The sequence below is a fragment of the Ornithodoros turicata genome, chromosome 1 (assembly GCF_037126465.1).
Source record: "Ornithodoros turicata isolate Travis chromosome 1, ASM3712646v1, whole genome shotgun sequence".
Taxonomy (NCBI): domain Eukaryota; kingdom Metazoa; phylum Arthropoda; class Arachnida; order Ixodida; family Argasidae; genus Ornithodoros; species Ornithodoros turicata.
The window spans coordinates 25,869,227-25,890,996 of NC_088201.1; the positions used below are offsets into that span (position 1 = coordinate 25,869,227).

The 21,770-nt window shown below is 43.7% G+C and overlaps 1 protein-coding gene across 1 annotated transcript; it reads right to left on the reverse strand.

Annotated features, from left to right (window-relative positions):
• Positions 1 to 367: 367 nt before the first annotated feature.
• On the reverse strand, positions 368 to 21,672 carry LOC135377703 (PRELI domain containing protein 3B-like). The gene is made up of 6 exons (XM_064610303.1): positions 21,461 to 21,672; positions 16,291 to 16,459; positions 14,690 to 14,776; positions 3,679 to 3,749; positions 3,501 to 3,603; positions 368 to 845 (listed from the first exon to the last, which is right to left on the reverse strand). Exons 1-6 carry the CDS (start codon positions 21,490 to 21,492, stop codon positions 645 to 647), a joined length of 663 nt encoding a protein of 220 aa, XP_064466373.1. The 5' UTR covers positions 21,493 to 21,672; the 3' UTR covers positions 368 to 644.
• Between the last annotated feature and the right edge of the window lie 98 nt (positions 21,673 to 21,770).

Genomic DNA, 21,770 nt, shown 5'->3' on the forward strand with positions numbered 1-21,770 from the left:
TGTGAAAAATTTAGAACCATAACATTACAACAGCCGAATGCTTGCAGAATTTTAATTCAATCAAATGTGCTTTTTATTTATTGTTCAGAGCTTATACCTACGATGAAATACATACTGACTGTACAATACACAGTCAGTCACTTTGACATAGCTTAGGGCACGTCGTCAACATTGAGACAAGATTAAATGAGCAGAGAGAAGACAGTGAGCGACAGTAACAGCACGAGTTTCTATAAGGCCCAAAAGCATGAATTCCCACACTTTCCTTTTTGTAATCATCTGCCTCTCAGCACTGCTGGAGCATAACACGAGAACTTTAGCCATGTTCTGATGTGAATAATGCATAGCTGACAGAATTTTTTCTCTCTCTCACAATCGCTGAATGACGCATTTCAGTAACGCTTTGTTTCACAGAATAAGCCTGAACAGGGCAATACGCCACCTTATACAACCAATGTCAATCAAGAGAGGCATACCGTTACCATGAGGCACATATCACCATGAAGTATACTGTCACTCAAGTGCATGTTATTATACTGCATTTCTGACCCAAGTTCAGACAAGAACTGCAAGCACATCAGTCCATTTGAATAAACCTATGACGGTCAGCAAATTAGTTAAGTGCCTAGACTGCCTAAGGGAAATTATTTTTTAAAATGGTAGTGTGGTTCTGGCGATGCTAAGTGTGTCAGGTCATCCATGCCCTTCTTTGCTGCAGAAGTGATGTCTCCCACGCTTCTTCGTGCTGTGTGTGTAATTTCATCTACACTCTTTACAGTCTTTGTAGTGAGCTCCTGGACCTCTTGGTTTATAACTCCAATTACCCATTCCATTGCTTGTCGTCCCTGTTAAACAAGAAATTCCAAAAAGGCTTTAGGATTGAACTTGAAAACAAGGAAACAGAACATATTGGAGGGGGGGGCACTAGTTGTGGACACGGATGAGGGTATGCTGTATTTGCTGAAAACGGGTTCACTTCCTGCACAGCTTCACATTACATTTAGGCAACAAAATTAAGATTCAAACTGTACCAGCATAAACACAGAAAAGAGCATTGTTCTATGAGTAATTTGCTCACAATCCTTGACCTCATAGGCAGTTCCACTTTCAATCCGGCATAATGTTAGGCAAGGAGAACTGCAGAGCATGGATACCTGATATCCCTATCACACAGACATTTATTGCATTAAATTATAGGGCTGTGGATCTCTAAATTCAGTGATTTCACACAGGTAGAACGTCAAGAAACAAGTATTGATTTAATGCTTGAGCTTAGTGCATGAAGAGCATGAGCGTGATGATTGGAGCACATATAAATATGCACTCAAAACTCCCAAAATATGCATGCAACTATGCACTGAAAATCTTCTAAATATGCAGTAAAAAACGTCAATATATGCACCGCCAACATTTTTCACTGTTCTTGGTACAAAAGCCATGTACCAAATGCCTATTTAAATAAAAAGTTAATGCCTGGCTTCGTTCTGCAGCACACAACAAAGAATACTTGCACAACAGATATAAATTATGGAGCTGAAGGCTTTGCGTTCATGATTAATAAAATAGCGCAAATGCAGGGTAGTTGGTGGACAAAACCCATGACGAAACAAGCCTGAGTATGGGCAACATGAAAAACACAAACATACACACATGTTCGTGTTTTTCGTGTGCCCATGTTTGTTTAGTCATCCCATCTCGTTTTTCACTGCATCATGTCGATTAAAATACAGACACCGCCCATCTTCATAACGGTAATGTGGTGAAGGTGAAGTACGGCCCATTCGCCATGCAAGCAGTGGAAGATGGAGCAGCCAGGGTGTGGGCTGAACACTGCACCTCACCCCACCTCACGGAAACAATGAAAAATATTCGATTCGGACCAGAATTTTCATGAAATTCAACCCTATGCCATCCCGAAACCAGCAAAACCAGCCATGAAAAAAGAAGTACATAGTAAACAACGAGAACTGGCCAAGGCAGACCACAATTAAGGACGACAGAGACACGTAAGCCTCAAACGCCCGGAAAGTAATGAATTCAAACAACTCGGGGGGAAAAGAGGTGCTGACGCCAGGAATCGAACCTGGGGCTTCTGATCAGAAGACCCAGGTTCGATTCCTGCCGACATCCTCATCATCATCATCAGCGTCATCCTGGCGCGATTCCTGGTGTCATTTACCTAAGTACATAGCAAGATCTTGCACATGAAAATATGGCAAAATATGCACTTTTCATGCACTTTCATGCAAAATATGCCACAACGTGCAAAACATGCATTTATATGCTCCAGAGAACTGTTCTGATCGATCCGAAACCAAGACCAAAGTGTTTTTCCATCGTCCAGATACAAAACCTTATCGATAAAAAAACATGCATTTGCATGAAAATCCGCACCCTAGTGGCGATCGTCGTCACCTATGTAGATGCAGTACTCCAGGTGCTCCCCTACCCAGACACAGAAGCACCTGTGGGATAGGAGGCTTCAAGTGTACTTTTCGTGGTGGCGGTGAAGGTGGAGTTTCTGGTAGCAGATGATTGGTAAGAAAGGTTACGGGCGGCGTCGTTTCGTAGGAACACGAGTCGCAGTATGCATGTCTTTGAAAAGAAACGGCGTGGGTACCGATGACGGACGAGTCGGGTTGGGCCAAACAGTACGGAACGTACGACAGAGGTGATTGAGAGGGAAATCTGAGCGAATCAGCGTTGGCACCTTGGAGGAAAAACATTTTCTCGCGCATGTCAGATACTAGTTTTCTAGTTCCTAGTTTGCCCGCAACATCACCAGTGCTTGACGTCATAGCGAGTTCGCCTCGCAGGCGGGGCGTAGCAGCCGCCGTTCACAGCTGTGGTTAATATAGAATACTTTCACTATTTGAACGATTTTTAACTTTATATTTCACAGGGTGAATGCTTTAGTACAGAGGAACGAATTGAAAATGGTCGTAGGCTTTTCAAATATCCTTTCTTGGTCCCTTTTAAGTCCAATAAAGCCAAGCAGTGCAGAATTAAACAATACCCAGACTTATTATTTTTTGTCTATCTTTTCACAGGGCAAGTTTTAAGCACATTTGTTCATATCTAACAATAAAACACCGTCAAAAAACCCAGATGTGGACTCACCCTTAGAACTGTGATGTGCCAACATAACAAGTGATAGTGAGAAATTACTGATGCTCCTTTAACTTTCACGACCAACAAAGAGCATATTCCACACAATGAAGCGTATACTTCTCTCATTGGCTAAGGCAAAGGAAAGCCCTTCACTTTTAGTACATTCATTTTTAACTAACTAGCAATATTCATACCATCAGGAGTTGAAGACTGGTACAGGAAAAAACTTCACATTAATTTTTAGTGGCTCAATTCGCTCAAGACAAGACTAGAGAAAGCAAAGTCCCCCCCAGTGTGTGCATTCCAGAGGAAATCTCTGTCAATCAAAACTAAATGCACAAAGATGCTAGTATAAGAGGTGAAATGTAGAAAATCTGAAAAGAACTCACTTTGCCAGCATTACATGAAATGGCATTGGCCAGGAAATTCTCCAGGTAGCTGCTCAGAGGAACACCACGTATTGTGATCATGGCTTCTTGCTTTAGCAGAGTGCTATGTCAGATACAAATTTTTATTGCAATCAGAAACTACTAAAACAATTCTGATAATATTTGGTTTGTGACTCACCGTTCTTTATCTTGAGGGTGTTGCGTGTAGGTAAGCTTTTCCACTACGGACACTTCGTTGCAGAAAGTGAGCTATAAGAGAAAAATCTCAGTTGAAATCAAACTGTAAGTGACAAAAAGATTGTACAGCCACTCCTCATTAATAAGGACCCCCATTATTTATACTTGATGAATCACGGACTGTACGGAAACCTTACATCTTCTATACCACCTTGTCTGCTCAATATGGAAAGTTATTTTCCAGACCGTATCACTGACCGGGAATACGGGAAATGTTAGGGCACTACTAGATGGCATTGCATTTAGAGAACTGCTAAGCAAAGCTTGAGCATTTCCTTTTTAGCATATTAAACATAATTTTGCATTTACATGAGATTTCCTTGTTATGAACAACCTGCAATAGTGATGATTTCAGCTGGGAACACATTAGGCCACATTGACTAGGCACACTGCCTATCAAGTCAACAGGCAGAAAATCCATTTTTATTGCAAAGATAGGTAGAGGAAAAAGCCTCAGCTCGGACAGAAACATCCATGTTTCAAACGGAACACTGTTCTACGGTAGGGTTGCCACCTTTTCTGACAGGAAATATCGAACAAAGGGGGGGAGGATTGTCGCACTTTCCATTTTGCTGCAATGTACTTTTGCAGTTTTAACAATTCGCAAATTCGTGTGGAAGTGCGTTTTGGTAATATTTGACTGGACCTTAATTTTAAGAATTCATGTGGAAGCAGACGGAAGCAGTAATCGCAGGATCGGGGGTTCATGACACTGCCGGCAGTGTCGTGAAGCCTCTATATGCCGGCTGGCTTATAGAGGCTTACCGTGAATTCCAATCCCGTGACAATGACATATGTGCTGGTTTTGTGAAAGCAGGTATCTGCAATGCCAAGTGACACAGTACGCGTATAAACTACTGATGTTGAAGTGGCGTTTCAATTATAGAAATGTTTGACAAAAACAAATCTGTGAGAACAGAGGTCGCCAAATAAGTCGATTTGTCTTTGTGGAGCTCATATCGTCGCAAATTCCAGTGCCCATACTTTTTCATCCCCGCTACCTATATTTTGCGGAACCTTCATTTCACGAAAAAAGTTTGATTGCGAAAGTTAAGTCCTAGCGAAAATTTCTACTTTTACAGTATGTCGCGCTGCAAGCAGAAGCACGAAACAGTATACACTCATGAAACTCGCTCGTTACTAGGTCCAGTCAATTTCATTTGGACTGTGCCCAGCGCTCTGTCTATCTACACTACCTACAGGTATCTACTACTATCTCAAACTACAGGTACAGTGCTGGACAAAAGTTTACAGAACACGCTCCGGCGCATTCCACCTTCAGAGTGACACGCTAGCAGCGAATGGGACCGTACAGACTTACAGACATATGCCTAGGTAACCCAGTCACCTGTTTGTAAGTCCGTACGGTCCCATGCGCTGCTAACCTGTCACTGTGGGGAAGGAATGCGCCGGAGCGTGTTCCGTAAATTTTTGTCCAGCACTGTATGAGGTGTTGTTACCGCTAGGCCCTGCCACGCCACCCTCCATTTTTTTTGCCCTGTCTTGGATTGGATTGGATTGGATTGTGAGGGACCATATCAATTTCTTGAGACTTCAATGCTGAGCACTGAGTATGGAGGGCTCTAGATAAGAGGTTCTCTACAGTATCTTCATGTGGCTCAACATAGCTTTGATTGCTCACTTTAGCTATCGCTCAATCTTCGGCGACGATGACGCAAACGGGAAAACTCAAGTCATAAGGTGTTTACCCAGACTTCGACAATTTCCGGACATTTTATGTCCAGGTTACACCTTCACCCAGGCACCGAATGCAAGCCTTGAGTTTCTGAACTGTTCGGGCAGAATCAGGACAGGTGGCAACCCTACTCTACGGAGTGCCATGCTCATCACTCAGTGATACAGTGGGGGCAAAATTCACACATCACTGGCACAACATCACTTTTCGGTATTTAGCCAGAAATATCAACTACTGTAGTTTACAATTATGATTATAGCTTAGAAGTAAGAATAATGAAACTGGTCACACACTAGTTCTCACCTTAACATGTATTTATTCTCAGAAATACCTGCTTATGTCAACACAAAGAATTCATTTCTGTGGTGTACATAAAACAAGAAAGGGCAAGCATTATATACAAACTCATTAATGTTCGGTGGGCCAACCCGGTGATGATGAAATTAATTTTTTTTGCAGAGCTTTTATGATTTTCCTGATGTGAGAAGACAGTACCGAAGGCTCTTTTCATCTGATGGTGCAACAGCTAAGATCTATGGCCTCCAAAAGGTTCACAAGGAAGACTGTCCTTTACGTCCCATAGTGTCTTTCAAGATATCCCTTCGTACAACGTATCAAAGTTTCTCGTTGACTTGTTAACGCCCACAATGTATGGGAATGGACTGTCCGTTCAGGATTTCATTGAGTTTTGTAAAGTGATCCGTAACCTCAAGATGAACTGATATCATACGATGTTGTATCTCTTTGTACCAATGTACAGGTCGAGTTGCCACTTGAAATAGTGTGAGAAAAATTGGACGGCGATGCTGCTTTAGAAGACTGTACAGCTCTCTCAGCCGATGACATTTTGAATTTGTTAAAAATGTACGTGGACCAGACCTTCTTTTTGTTCAAGGGAAAGATGTACGTACAAGCAAATTGACGGATGTCCTATGGGGAGCCCGATATCTATGACAACTGCCAATTTAATGATGGAATATGTGGAGGACAAGGCCCTTAAGAAAATAGGATAGAACATAACATTTTACAGACGTTACATTGACGAAATGTTTGTTATTATTAAAAACTGTACGGGCACTTTCTCGGATACTCTTAACGGCATCATCCTCGCATTCAATCTACGCACGAGACAGAGTGTCGAGGGAAAATCTCATTCCTTGATGTCATTGTCAGCAGGAACGCTTCTGGAGCTTTATCCACCACGGTCTATACAAAAACCTTGCGATTCAGGACTGGTACTGCACTATGGTTCAGCGCATCCCACAGAACACAAAAGGGCAGTGGTTAGATCGCTGACCTTGCAATCTCTAAATATTCCCTCCAGTCCCAACTCAAGAATGAGAGAGATGGAAACTGCTAGGAATTGTCTGGAAAGGCAGGGCCGTATCCCCAGTCTTTAAGTGATGATACCTGTCGTTGAATGTCTGAGAGACAGCAGGACACATGTGAAACCGCGAGCAGGCCCATTTATGTCACTATCTCATACATAAAAGGAATTTACGAACCTATACATCGAACACTGGCACAGTTAGGATTACGAACAGCTTTTAAACCTAGGACAAACATGAGGCAATTGCTATGTCGTCCCAAGGACAAGACAAGGCATCTGTGGATGAGCAACGCAGTGTTGTATGGCGGGTGTTTCACGAAGGTCCCCCGGCTGAATAATTCGCAAACAGGTAACGCCATCGAAGAACTTTCCTTTTGGTAAAGATCTTTGGGACATTGGCCATTAACTGAGTAATGAGCGGCTCATTTGCATACACTCACTAATTAAATAAACATAATAACTTTTAAATTTTACTTCGCACGTTTATGGAACCTTTTGAAGTATCGGGACCTTCAGCGAAAAATATTAAAAAAAAAAAAAAGTGTCGACGCTTTGTCATTTTTTCGAGTAACTAATCGGTTTCAGTTTACATATTTCTTGCGCAAAGCAGTGCTTTGGATCAGCTATCAAGCTGTCAATTTCGTGTTCATCCGCCTGGTTGGCACACAGGGGTGACAGAAGATAAGGAACAGCCGCAAGACCGCAGGATATGCTTTGGTGTTCCTTCTCTATATTTTCTCTGGTGGCCTTCTGGTGAAACACAGAGAGACAGAATGGAAGTAAAGAGAATGGAAGCAATGACATCTTAGAATGTGGGATGGTTTACTGATGAGCACATCTCAGATCACAGGTTATCAAAAACGAATGTAGCAAGTGCTCTTTTCACGATCACGACCGCGATGCCATGGCTGTCACACAATCACACGCGATCGTTTCCGCGACACTCGTGTTCGGCACTGCTGTAATCGCCTCGATTATCACTGACATTGCACATGTTCAGGATTTTATTACACAATATCGCTGATAAATGATTCAAGCTTCGAGGTATAGCAATATAAAAGATCACTACCCCAAATCGAAACTGAAAAAAAAAAACACGTTAGAGACGCTGGATTTGGCTGCGCACACAGTGGCACGGTGAACAGCGGTGTTCAGCTCAACACCAACAAATTTTCAATATTTAACCAGAATTTAACCGAACTATAGACCTCGCACGAATGTTATAGAGTTTGTTGGCAATCCACTAAAGTCGCGACTGTGCTGACGATGCATGAAGTGTATCGAGGTTCCGAGTTTCGCTGGGGCTAACTTTAATAGAGACTGCACGCAACTGTGTACTAGTTCCAGTTTCGGTTAGCGAATGCGTACCGACGGCATACGCATATGACTGCAACAACCTTGAAAGCTCCACGCGTCGCTCTGCAGCTATTCTACTATTCAAGATTGTCGCTGTTACCGCAACGTACAAATTCAAGTGTGCAACCAGCAACAGCTTGGTAGTAAGCAGCTATGATATTTACTTGATATTTACTTTATCGAAAAAATAGCCAAATATCATGCTTTTCGGGGAACCAAGGGCCTAGCGCTCGACGACTTTTTGAGCGCCCTCGCTGTCAGTCCGACGAAAGGAGGTTGCTAAACCCAGCCCACAGAGGGATACGTAGTAGAAAAAGTGACAGTTCTTGAAATTGGGAGAGGGAAGGCATGATCCCAGCAGAAGTCAGATGCTATACGCCATGCCTGTCTTATCTCCTTCTACTATCCCTGTGTGGGCTGAGTTTAGAAACCTCCTTTCGTGGGACTGACAACAAGGGCGCGCAAAATGTCGTTGAGCACTAGGCTGTCTGCGCTCCGGAACGCATGATGTTCAGCTATTTTTTCCGATGGGATAGCTCCTCAATATCTGTGTCAATTATCATGAACTTCAGTAAATTCAGCATGCGCTTCACATTGGTGGGGTAAAAAAAAGTGACCTTTACTTTGCAAATTTTGGTGTTCAGTTCCTAAAAACTGACATAATAAAACTTAAGTTAAATGACATTCACATCAGGAGGTGGCAAAAACCTAATAAGAACGAATCCCATTAACCACATGTTTCTAGGTGGTGTAGTTTTGTTATTATAATTCAATGACACGTTTTCTTGGACACCCTGTATACAGATCCTGACAAAGCTGAGAGAAAGAATGAGGAAAAAGAGGCCTGTGTTGTGGAAGAACAACCCATGGATTCTCCATCACGACAATGTTCCAGCTGACAACGCTCTGTCGGTGAAGCAGTTTCTGACTGATAAGAAGATCCCTGTGCTGGACCACACTCTTTATTCGATGGATTTAGCTCCGCGCGACTTTTCCCTGTTTCCGAAGGTGAAATCCGCATTGAAGGGACCCCATTTCCAAAGTGTGGACGACCTCAAGGCTAAAATGGCTACGCTACTGAAGGAGCTAACACCTGATGACTTGCAGCACCAACAAAGGCAAACTCGTGTCAGACGTTGTCTAGATAGGGGAGGGGAGTATGTTGAAGGAGACACTGATTGAGTTTGAATATGTTTGTGCTGAATGCGCCTTTTCCCTCCACACCTCATATTATGCTACTGTAACGCTAAACAAAATGCACAAAATACCACCTCAAGACATGAAATATGCTGCACATACTGGTGATCCAAGACTTTTGGCCCCCACAGTGCATCAGGGGCGGATCCAGGCCCCCCCCCCCCCCCCCCCCCCCCCCCGAGACATACCTCTACCCCCCATTCCGGCAGATTTTCCTGCTACATGGCGACCCCCCCCCCCCCCCCCGAGTTCTCTCTTTTTTTTAGTCCCCCCCCCGAGGATCTTCCCTGGATCCGCCCCTGCAGTGCATATGGTGAAATATTAGTGAGTTTTAGTAAAAAGATGTTCACAATAACGGTTCCAAAAAAATGTGATAAGCCAATGATGCATTTTCTTTCATGCGGCTGACATCACATTCTTGACTTGACAGCTTCCTTTATCGCATCATTTTTGTTGTGTGTTTCTGATTTACTCTCTACTAGGGTGATTTCACGTCGGGGCAGACAGGTTGGTCCGGGTCACACTTTCGACTTGTCCAGAAAAAATATATAGTGTAGCCCAATGTCTGTGTAGAAAAATCACGCAAAAATCAAGTCCGTATGTTGTTTGGTTACGATTTTAAAAATCGCTAAAGCTGACAATGTGCGCTCCCCGTTTTTGCGTCGCGGCGTTTTTTGCCTTGTTCAAAGCGTCGTAGCTCCGGACTTTTTTAAGGTATCCGACAGAATCTCCGTCGTGGAATGCACAGCACCCGGTACTCTAGGTCTACGAACTTTGGCGGCTCCGGATGCCACCGTTAATTTAAAAAAAAATCGCAAACTTTGCAAAAAGTGCAACACTTGTTTGAATTCGTCGCTCTATTTCTTAGGCAGATTTACGAATTGAGCAATGAAATTTACATCATCGTACTCGGCAAGGCAAGCTCTTTCGATTGGTGCAGGTCTCACTTTTCTGGGATAGATAGTTCTTGTCGTACAGGCGCTGTTGTAGAAGACACTCACTGAAAATTCAACAAGTTTAGTCCCTCGGTTACCAAAAACACCAGCTTTAATTTCGACCAAATTTCTTTCAGTGCTAGACAAATGTGTCGTCATTAACCGCCAATAACCAAATTTTGTCTCAAAAGACCGGCCGAAGAAGCGCGCTCGTTTACACTGACGTCCCTTCGCGGCGCCTTGCAGCCTAGTCCTTCAAGCCGAATGAAAGGATTAGAAGTTCGCTTCCTGTTCGGATACTTCATTTTGTTGCTTCCACGATGGCTGAGATAAAGGAGGGGTCCTAACATGAGCAAGAGGCTAAGGGGTTACCTTCATGGGGGGCGGAAGTCTATACTCTTTGGCGGTGTTTGCCTTATAATTTCCTTTGCTGCGCCGTCGGTGTCCAAGGTGACAATAAATTTGTGACGGGCTCACGAGTGGACTTGCCATATATACACTTGGAGCTTCTGCACAAGCAGCTTCTCTCTGGTAGACCCTTCTCCACATTCGCAATGTATCGAGCATATAGCTCTGACCGGACGTTCTGTGCGGACTACGGAACTAGACACAAGAAGAAGATTCGTCTGGACCAGAGACGACGGAAAGCTGTGGCGGACTTGGAAAGTTGTGGCCGCTTGCGCGGAGCGTACACAAGACGGAAGAAGCGTGAACTCCAACGAGAGATGTCAAAAAAAGTCAGTGCAGCCTATGAAAGTGAGGCATCGGGTGACGAGGCTGATATCTGTCAAGTTTGTACGGAATGGGCAAGCAACTTTCACGAGGCGCTTTCAGCTTGCGATACCTATCGAGAGCGTTGCTGCTTTTTCACTTTACTCCCAAGCTCAATGTCTACTCGAGATATCAGAAGGGTCATACCAGAAGCTACTAAGCACCTGATGTTGAAGGCCCGCAAGGTAAAAAGCAGAAGAGGTGTATGGGCTGAACCAGACAGATACGAAGGAGGAAAACTGAAGCATGAAGATGTGGCCGCTGCAAGCAAGTACTACACGGATGATGACCTGCAATGCACACTACAGAGCCCCAATCGAAAGGATGTGGTTACCGCAACTGTTGACGACGAGAAAGTCAAAGTGGCTAAGCGATACATGACGCGCTCCATTAGGGAAACTTATCGCATATTCAAAGAGCAGCACCCAACCTCTAAAATTGGACTCACAAAATTTTATTCCTTGCGCCCAAAATGGGTAAAAATACAGCCCCAGCATGAAGTGTGTGTGTGTATATACTGCGCAAATTTTCACTTGTGCATTTCTGCAGTACGGAGCAGCTGTCAGGGAATAGCTGACGCTGACATGGTGAAGTGCTTTTACCTCTGCAACGATCCCACAGAACAGTGCTACTTGCAGCAGTGCCAAAATTGCCCACGTGAGGAAGGAATAACTGGAAAAGCTTAGAATTGATGAAGACGAGGATATCCGAGTGGCGACGTGGGAGGGTGGACAGCTGGTAAAAAAGGAATTGGACGCTAAAGAATTTCTCAACGAAGTGCGAAAGTGGACCGCGGCCAATATCACTCACGATTACATCAGGGGTATTCAGAGCACCCTCATTCATGATTGCAAAACATCTGTCCCCGACGCAACGTACAACCTGCATTACGACTTCGCCGAAAACTGGACTGTCCTTCTGCCAGATGAGGTCCAGTCCTACCACTGGAGCAAGCAACAGCTGTCTATTTTCACGTGTGTTGTGAAAACACAGCATCAGACAGAAAGCTTTGCTGCGGTAAGCCAAGACCTCTCTCACGACTCTGCGCATGATTTGTTCGCAAGGAAAGCTGTAGAGGACTGGCTGGACGAAAATCTGCCAATTGCTAAAAATGTCATATACATTTCGGATGGTGCAGCAAGTCATTTTAAGAACCGCTTTATATTGTCTGAGCTAGGGAAGACGAATTTTCATGAAGCGAGATGGATGTTTACAGCCACCGGTCACGGAAAAAGTGCATGTGATGGCGTAGGCGGGATTGTCAAGCATTACGCAACACTTCACAATTTGAGGTGTCCTGCACGGGAAGCGATCTTGACGCCACGTGACCTAATCCACTCTCTCTCATCCAAGCTAAAGGGGGTGCACTTACTGCATTTGCCCTCTGAACTCATTTCAGAATTTCGCACAGCCAAGAAGGAAGAATGGGCGTCTGTGAAAAGTTTTCCTGGGATACAATCATCGCACGTATGGCTGAGCAAAACCAACAACGGGACACGTGAACTGTACATTGCCAGGACAGGAAAGAGCAAGCTTAAGAACGTGTCTCTGTAACCCCGTGGAACATATCGGCTGCAAGTAATGTTACTCAGAATAAACTGGTTGATATCAGTAAAGGCTATTTTTATTCACAAGTCACAAGTCTCCAGAATTACAGCTAGCACTACCCACAGTTATCAATCGACTTTGCGAGAATAAAACAAGCTTTCTTTCTTTTTTTGTTTTGTTCTTGTTTGTTCTTTCCAATCAAGATTAGCGGAATTCGTGAGAATTGCGTAAGGCTCACCGTAACTCCATCAATATTGTTTAACTCTGAGACATTTTGAATAGATGGCACAAAACGTAAACAGGGCATACTAATTCAACTGAAAAAAAATTGGTACCGTCCTTGACACACCCAGATGGGAGTCGTGGTGTGTGGGCCAAAGCCACTGTGGCAACAATAAAGCAAAGCCTGGGAGTATCGTACTCCCGCCACCCACAAACCTAATACAGTGTTCTTATATTCATGTTAGTACCCCTCCTTTATCTCAGCCCTCGTGGAAGTAATAAAATGAGGTATCCGGACAGGAAGCGAACTTCTAATCCTTTCATTCGGCTTGAAAGACTAGGCTGCAAGGCACCGCGAATGGACGTCAGTGTAAACGAGCGCGCTTCTTCGGCCGGTCTTTTGAGACAAAATTTGATTATTGGCAGTTAATGACGACACATTTGTCTAGCACTGAAAGAAATTTGGTCGAAATTAAAGCTGGTGTTTTTGGTAACCGAGGGCCTAAACCTGTTGAATTTTCAGTGAGTGTCTTCTACAACAGCGCCTGTACGACAAGAACTATTTAATCCACAAAAGTGAGACCTGCACCAATCGAAAGAGCTTGCCTTGCCGAGTACGATGATGTAAATTTCATTTCTCAATTCGTAAATCTGCCTAAGAAATAGAGCGACGAATTCAAACAAGTGTTGCACTTTTTGCAAAGTTTGCGATTTTTTAAAAAATTAACGGTGGCATCCGGAGCCGTCAAAGTTCGTAGGCGTAGAGTACCAGGTGCTGTGCATTCCACGACGGAGATTCTGTCGGATACCTTAAAAAAGTCCGGAGCTACAACGCTTTGAACAAGGCAAACAACGCCGCGACGCAAAAACGGGGAGCGCACATTGTCAGCTTTAGCGATTTTTAAAATCGTAACCAAACAACATACGGACTTGATTTTTGCGTGATTTTTCTACACAGACATTGGGCTACAATATATATTTTTTCTGGACAAGTCGAAGGTGTGACCCGGGCCAACCTGTCTGCCCCGATGTGAAATCACCCACTAGCAGCTCCTGAAATAGGGATTTTCCTTCTATCATCTACAAGCCTTGCAAATTCACTATTTAAGGGCATGAGCACAAAAAAGTCCTAAGCTCTCACAAATAAATTTCTGACACCACCTTGGGGCTTATGTGGAGGAGTGGGGCACTATTCCTGCATAATGAAGCTTAGTAGCCATGTTCAGTTCAAAGCACAAGGCTTCAAAGAGAGCTACAACCACACATAAACTGTGTAGATGAGTTGAATACCCAACAAGCTGCTTGCTGGTGAAATGTATGGAGACAAACTGCATGGTTCCTAAAACAAGACAATTATTGATGCAATTGAGAACGACATGATGAAATAATGCTAAGGCACTGAAGGAATGAGACGGAAATGGAATAAGCAGTACACAGATAGAAAAATTAACACGAATCCTCCACGATATTTCACCAACAGCGATAGCTGTCGGGTCCACCAGAGTTGTTACGCGAGACTGTGGCACCCTCTGTGAGGCGCGGGCAGAAGCACTTTACCGCAGGCTCATCCATACGTGAGCCTGGGGCACCCTCCGTGAGGCACAGACGGAAGCACTTTACTGGATTCTTCAGACCACCGTGCTTCAGACGCTCTTCCGCAGACTCCAGAATCTCCCTCTCCTTTATATGTACCTCCACTTTACAGCTATCACTGTAAAAGCCACCCAATGAATGTACTCCTGCCGGAGGCAGGAGTACATTATATGCAACTGCCAACATACGCCACACATACGCCACACATATGCAACTGCCAACTGCACGCCATACTTTGTATTCCACCTCTCAAAATAACTTTGCACAGATATTGTGCACGTGACACATTATGCAACATCCTTACGTTTCTGGAAAGCAGAGTCATGGTGCGTTGGGACGGGTCCACCACAGAATGCTCACTTGCGTAGCAGGTGCGGTCTGCTCCTAGGATCTGCATAGAGAATCATGAATCAAGAGCTTGTATAATGCAACACACCAACCAACGTGGAAGTTATCATTACAGTGCTACACAAAAGAACTATGATTCGTTTGATCACCTTCACCAAAGTTTTCAAACTTTCGTGAGCTGTCAATATCTCATTTAAATGTTTGCACCCCATGCATGTTGAGCACAGTTGTCATGAAAAGTGAAAACTCAGAAAGTTTCCACTTCTAAACAAGGTGCAAGCATAGGCATCATTGTGATTAACTCATAACTATTTCTAATGATTAAGTAGATGATGTGAGCAGCTTGAAGAGCCTAGAACAGGGGGCAGGAACCCTTGCAATCCTAAGGGGTACATTTTATGCCCCCTCGTTGATTTTTTTTCCAGGAGCCACGGAACATATTTGAAACCATTTCAAAGTAAGTATAAATTAACCTGCCACAATTATTAAGCAGTCAAACAAGCAACAAGAAAATTCCTTTAAATATTACTTTTTAGGCATAATCCATTGAAAGCTCGCATTTTCCATGGCGTGTTGAATTCACAAGGTTATGGTAAGAGTACAACAAACACCTTTTGTTAACTTTATTAGGAGTGGGAAAGGCAACACAGAGCACGCGCTTTTGCCTGAGGAATTCGCTTGCAGTGCCGCGCCCTCTGCCAAGCCAGCCCAGTCTTGAATAACCTCTCCCCATGCCCCATAACCAACAACTCCTCCTAAGCACCGGAATTTTTGTCACGCGTTTGGTCTGCACTGGGCCGCAAGCATGCCGCAGGCTCCCGACCCCTGGCCTAGAAGATTCAGTCATCACATTAGTGCTCACTCAATCCTTCTCCACAGCATTCTGCATTACTGTCGTGCTTAGATTAAAAGCAAGGCAACGAAGGTATTCCTTTCAAGAGGCTCTGACAAAATCCTTCTACCGATGAAAATGCCATTGAACATCTGATTCTTCCATGCTTTTGTAAGACATTCAGGTTTGTAGACACTCTGAAAGCGCTATGACACAGCACAACGATTTAGAAAAAAGTTCACTTGTAGCTTTTTGAATCCCACATAAGTCTGTGGTAAGCAAGATTTCTGACTTCACTTCTAGATTTCTGTCACTACTTTTCAATGTACAAGAGATATTTCATGCTACAATTTTGGGGATATGTAGGACAATATTCTCCAACAAATAACCCAGTTTTTGTTGTGGTATAGGTGGTTGTTTTGTGGCCTTAAAGGTGCCCTGAAATCAATTCAAAACAATGTTTAAATTCAAAAGCAAAACTATGGGAAACACAGTAAGAATACAGCAAAGACGTTGATACTGTGAGGTTTGAAGTATGTAGGTTTCCCCAAGTTTTCCGAGGACATGACAAACCTTTTCAGAGATTCTTCAAGCCCCCTATATTTACAACTGCACCTTTCAGTGACCCAACAGCACCAGTCCTACCTGCGAACCTTCAGAGCTGGACTGTAATGTGCTGCAACAAATGTTCCTATGTGCAATTGTAAAACCCACAAGATTCTCACCTTTTGTGCCCATCCTGGCAGTCCCCATCGTGTACTAATGAGACGGTGGCTCTTGAGGACTCCACTGCCGGTAACCTGGCGGTCCACCACATCTATCCCGACCACAGCTGGGTTCATGGGATTGGGGTATTTACGCCATGCTGCCTGTGCAACTGTCTCCCATGGGTGACTGTAACAAAACGACAATATCCACATAATCACAAAAACGTTAACAAAAAGTTTGTCAAGAAACACTGCCTAATGGAGGCATACTTAAAATGGTGAAAAGATCAACGTTGGACTGATGACTCGCATTGAAGAATGCAACTTTTGCAGAGATGTGATCCCATAAGACAGCAAACTCAAGGACAGTCCGACCTCTCACCTCACGCTCTTCACTAATGGATTTCCTAGATCTATTTGAAGCAACTTAGACAGCTAAAAAAGAAGTTCATCTAACATAAAAATGTCAAGCGCCATAAACACGAAATAAAATCACAATATAAGTGTGGCGAAAGACGCGGTGAGTAATTGTCCGGCTTCAATGGTTTTGTGGTGAGCAATTAATTGTCCGGCCTCAGCAGTTTTTTGGTGAGCAATTGTCTGCGCCCCACAATTCGGCGTGGAGCATCTCTGTGTATGCGCGCGTTACAGCATCGCTCGTCATCTGGATAGGCACATCGATATTTTACAAGTACCGATAACATCGTATTGAAAAAATATATATAATACCCATATGAATATCGATATTATTCAATTCTCACTGGCTCTGCAACCTATGACGCATCGATGGGTCGTCCAGCAAAAGATAGAGGTATGGGAGTAAAAAAACAAAAATCGAGAAATCATTAAGATTCGATGGGGCTTTTTTGGGGGTGAGAGGGGGAGTATCCCTTGTTGAACGTCCCCATCGCTACGGCAGAGGTGGCAAAGCCGGGCAAAGTGAAATTCAAAAGTTGGAATGTTTCTCAATGTTTCTAACTACTTACAAAAACAAAAAAACACACACACACAGTACAATTATTTTCTTCCGCAACTACTTACAAAAACATAACACAGACACAGTACAATTTTTTTAAATTATTTATTTCAGTGCGAGGAGTAGAACAAGCAGCAACATTTCTTTCCTTTTTAGATACTTCTGTAACTACTTACAAAAAGGAAAAAAAAAAAAAAAAAGACACACACACAGTACAGTTATTTGAAATTATTTATATCAGTGTGAGGAGTAGAAGAAGCAGCAACATTTCTTTCCTTTTTTCAAGAGCTGAGGCAAGCAAAGCGTCGAACTCGCAAAGGTCAAGACCCAAAGTTATGGCGACCACGTGTTATCACGACCACACGTGCCCCACCGAGCGCCAATGTTGCGCCATCTCTTACACGACAGCAGAGGCTGGAGGTCAGTCTCGAGGTCGTAGCGCTACCGGAAGAAGCAGACGACTGCGGGTCACACATCCCGAGCCGAGCGCTACCAGTGCGCCATCTGTTAGGCAAGAGCAGAGGCTACAGCGCTCCGCCTTCCGAGCCCTCCAATTGGCGCACATTTTAGAGGTGGAGCCTCCCTCGCTCTTGGTCAGCAAACTCAAGGACAGTCGCTCAACCACTGTGTGGGCCAACGCACCAGTGTTGGGGATTTGAAATCCTGGGTTTGATTTAAATCCACAAAAGAGACTGGCAGATTTGCATGATGTAAAACGCCGTGACTAGGGAACACGAAGGGACAGACACAAACACGAAGTCTCAAGTTTGTGTCTGTCCCTTCGTGCTCCCTAGTCTCGGGGTTTTACATCACGCATCACCTTCACCACCTCGCTTGCTTCCTAGCCATTTTTTCATTGGCAGATTTGATTTGGATTTCATTGGCGGCTTCATTATGTACATGATTTGGACATCGATTGAATCACACTTTTGCTCAGGGGTTTGGATTGAATCACATTTTTTCCCAAAGATTTGGATTTACATAATTTGCCATCAACTTCAGCCTACAGTGGAATCTCACTAAACGGAAACTGCTTAAACGGAATTACTGCTTTAACGGAACAACAGCCGCGAGGTTGTTTGGATTCGTATTTATGCAATGCAAAAATTTTCCCATTAAACGGAACGACAATTTTTACACCACTGGGTAAACAGAACAGAAAACGGAACTGACTGAACATTTCAAAGCATCATTGCTATGCGCTTGGCAGCTTGAGCTCTCCACTTCCTGTACGACCATGATTAGGATTAGTATGCTAACAGTAGTAAATGCCATTTCCAACAGTATCAATTTTGAGAGTGGTTGCTACACAAAAACGGCGCTTACGATGAAGTACAGGATGCCAAAAAGTACGCTAACAAGAACTCTTAGCCAAAAGGACAAGCTGCGTGATGCCTTTAGTGCTTCATGATTTCGACTGCAAAGAAAAATACTTGGACTCTGCGACTCCGAAGAGCTTAAAAATGCTTGCTACTGTGGATAAAGTTGCCCAAAGTATGAATATCCGAATGAGTGGGCCAATTGTTCGTGTGAAGGTGGAACATCTCAATGAGGAGTAGAATAAAGTTGAAAATTGTGTGTGTATTCCTCGTCTTTGATGCAGTAATGTGCATAAAGACTGCTTACAGCTTCTGCACTCCTGGAAATTACACCATTTAACAATTCACACACAACCATCTCACATCTCACACACATCTCAGTAAATGGAACTCCTGATAAACGGAACAGATTTTCCAGGTCCCTCGAGGTTCCGTTTAAAGAGATTCCGTATATGCATGAGCAATGTGCATGCTTGCGTGACTGTGGCGCAATGCTTGCTCCGGCTCTCGCTGCCTCTGTTATACTGTGTAATATAATGCTGACACTAAATCCAATACACTTCAATATTCGGTGAATAGGCCGCTGAGAAAAGCTCTTCATAGGATAAAAGGTTGTTCTTCGGTGGTACTGCCAGAACACTGCGACGACGGTTTTGCACGCTGCTTATGTCAATTTAAGGCCTATACTTCATACGCAGAAAAAAAAAAAGCGCGAGGACACATCTTATCCTTCCAACTCCCCACCAAGTGCTGTACCATTATGCTCCTCACCCATCTCTTTATTTCACATAGTTCTTTGCATTCGTTCATACATATGCACATCAAGAAATGTATCATGTAGCAGGTGTACTATACCACGATCAGCGACAAGGATGTAATGAGCACTGCGTTTCCCGCAGCACAATATTCGTCCAACAATCAAGTTCCCATTTCTTTTTACCGCAGTATATGCTCATTAAGCTCGACTGAAGTAGATGTCTTCCATGTTTCGCCTCCTTTTCTTAGTTACACAACTGTTAGGAATTTGTGTTTGTAATTTGGTATTCTCTGTAAAAATCAGAGCTTCGAAAACTGCAGTTGATTCTGAAACCATTCCACAGCTATTCAGCAGTGTTAGTTCCTCTTCCGGATTTGTAATGCATTCGAAAATTCCGGATTTAAAAAGGGATTTGATTTGGCGTGCTGAAACTAAATCTGTATTTAAAGTGATATGATATACTCGAATAAATTTAAATCTGGACTTGATTTGGATTTGATTAAACGCCTTCTGCAAAAAAACTGCGGATTTAAACCCAATTTGTTCCCCCAAATCCCCAACACCGCAGCACACTGTTGGGGATTGTCCACCGTCCTGGACTTGAGTGCAATTTTGCTTATAAAATACAATGGGACATCAATTTTATGATCATAAAGAAATGCTACTTTTGCAGCATTTTGCAGGAACTTAAAATGCTTTTAATCTTCAGTGAGACTGAAGTGTCAAGAAATGCACGGTTATGTTTGAAAATTCCCTCTCATGTAAATGAAGAGAAACCCCGAGACAGGGAGCACAAGGACAAGACACCACATGTCCTCAAACACAGCAAACCCTTTTAATGACACACCAAACTTGACTTTCTGATGGGTAGCAAGGGAGAAACTGAGGGAGCACTAACACAATTCCCTCTTGACGTAATCTCCTTGAACTCAGTCCAAAGCTGGCCAACTGGGTCACACACCTTCTCAAGAACAACAGTCTCTTTTAACAGTGGGACACAATTGCAACACAACTTCTCAGATTCCCCCGAAAGGGAGTCAGCATTCCTTTCGTGTTCAGGGGCCCAGTGTTTAAACATCTGCCAGTATGCCCTACCTAACAAAAGCCACAAGCCAGAAGGGCATAGTACACTTCACACAGTCAACAAAGCGGGTTCTGCGGGAAATATTGCACCCAGAACTACTGGAGTGAACGGGCGTAAGACAGCTTAATTGTTGCAACATCAGAAAATACAACCGGAATTCCAAATCTTTTTTTACATTTTACAACACCTAGACTAACGAGTCATCCTTATAACTGACTAAAGCAGGTGAGGGACAAACCCCGCATTTGCTAGCCGTCAAACCTGAGGGCGAAGGCTATCGGAAATCAGGTGGCGACATGATTTGTTAAGGGCCGTATGCAGAAGCGGAGCTACAACACCTGATCGGATTAGTTTAGACTGGTGTGGGAGCTGTTTGCAGGTAGTAACGGCTTATCATCAGATTTACCATACGCCCAATAGGCGGCACATACGTCATGGTCTAGATACTGAAGCTTGATACTGAAGTAGAAGTTGTTCCGACGTCATCCTACACGAGAGAGCAGAATGGCGGGCTCATGATCACAGTTGTCTTGCGCTGCTTAGCCACAAAGTATTATAACTTGAACATCAACGAGTTCGCCACAAGCAGCTCGCAAACGTAACTCACTTCTTGATACCCAATAGATAGCCTCGTCTCCAAGCTGATATAGGGCAATGCCCTTCAACAAATGAATGGAATGGCGTTCTCCGTGGTTCAGTTCCAAGAATGCGTGGCATCTTTTACGCCGTTGTAACCACAGGATCGTTACTAAAGTACAGCCCCAATTTCTGTTGAACGTGTGCGTTATAGCATCCGACAGCTTGGGGAGCATGGAAAATTATGACCTTGGCTATTGTCGCTGCCCCGATTTATTTGGACAGCTTTACAGTTTTTCTTTTTTTAAAAACAAAGTACCACACACAAGCATTTCATGGCAACAGCGCTTGATATCACTGTGGGCTGACATTTGAACTTCAACGAAACATTATATTTGTTCTTGATGCAAGCCCCCAAGTATCAAACACGGAAACGTTGCAGTTGCATCAGACGAAGGTCGTTGCCGCGCACTTACTTGAATGTGTGCTCCGATGTCCAGATTTTCATGTTTTCTACTTGAATGTAAGGTTTATAAAGGCTGTACGAAGTGCTGAGCGGTCAGAACACCTAAATATCCACAGAAACTAGTAATTCGAAGCACTTCGGTTTCTTTTCTTTTTTTAAGCTAACGGCGAGCAGGCTTCACCCACGGTGTGGTCCGTCGGGTCCGTCGAAAGAGAGAGAAAGCCAAGCCAAAAGCCATAGCCATAGGCCGTAGCAGCCAGTATACGGCTCTGGTAGCAGCCATACGGCAGCGCCAACTGTGGAGCAGTGTTCGGTTCTAG

Excerpts from the sequence above, each read along its gene's own strand:
- LOC135377703 (XM_064610303.1), bottom strand. The coding sequence starts at position 21,492 with ATGAAAATCTGGACATCGGAGCACACATTCAA. Across the intron at positions 14,777-16,290 it reads TGCCAGGATGGGCACAAAAG|ATCCTAGGAGCAGACCGCAC; the intron begins GTGAGAATCTTG and ends TTCTCTATGCAG. Across the intron at positions 3,750-14,689 it reads TGACTCTGCTTTCCAGAAAC|CTCACTTTCTGCAACGAAGT; the intron begins GTAAGGATGTTG and ends TTTCTCTTATAG.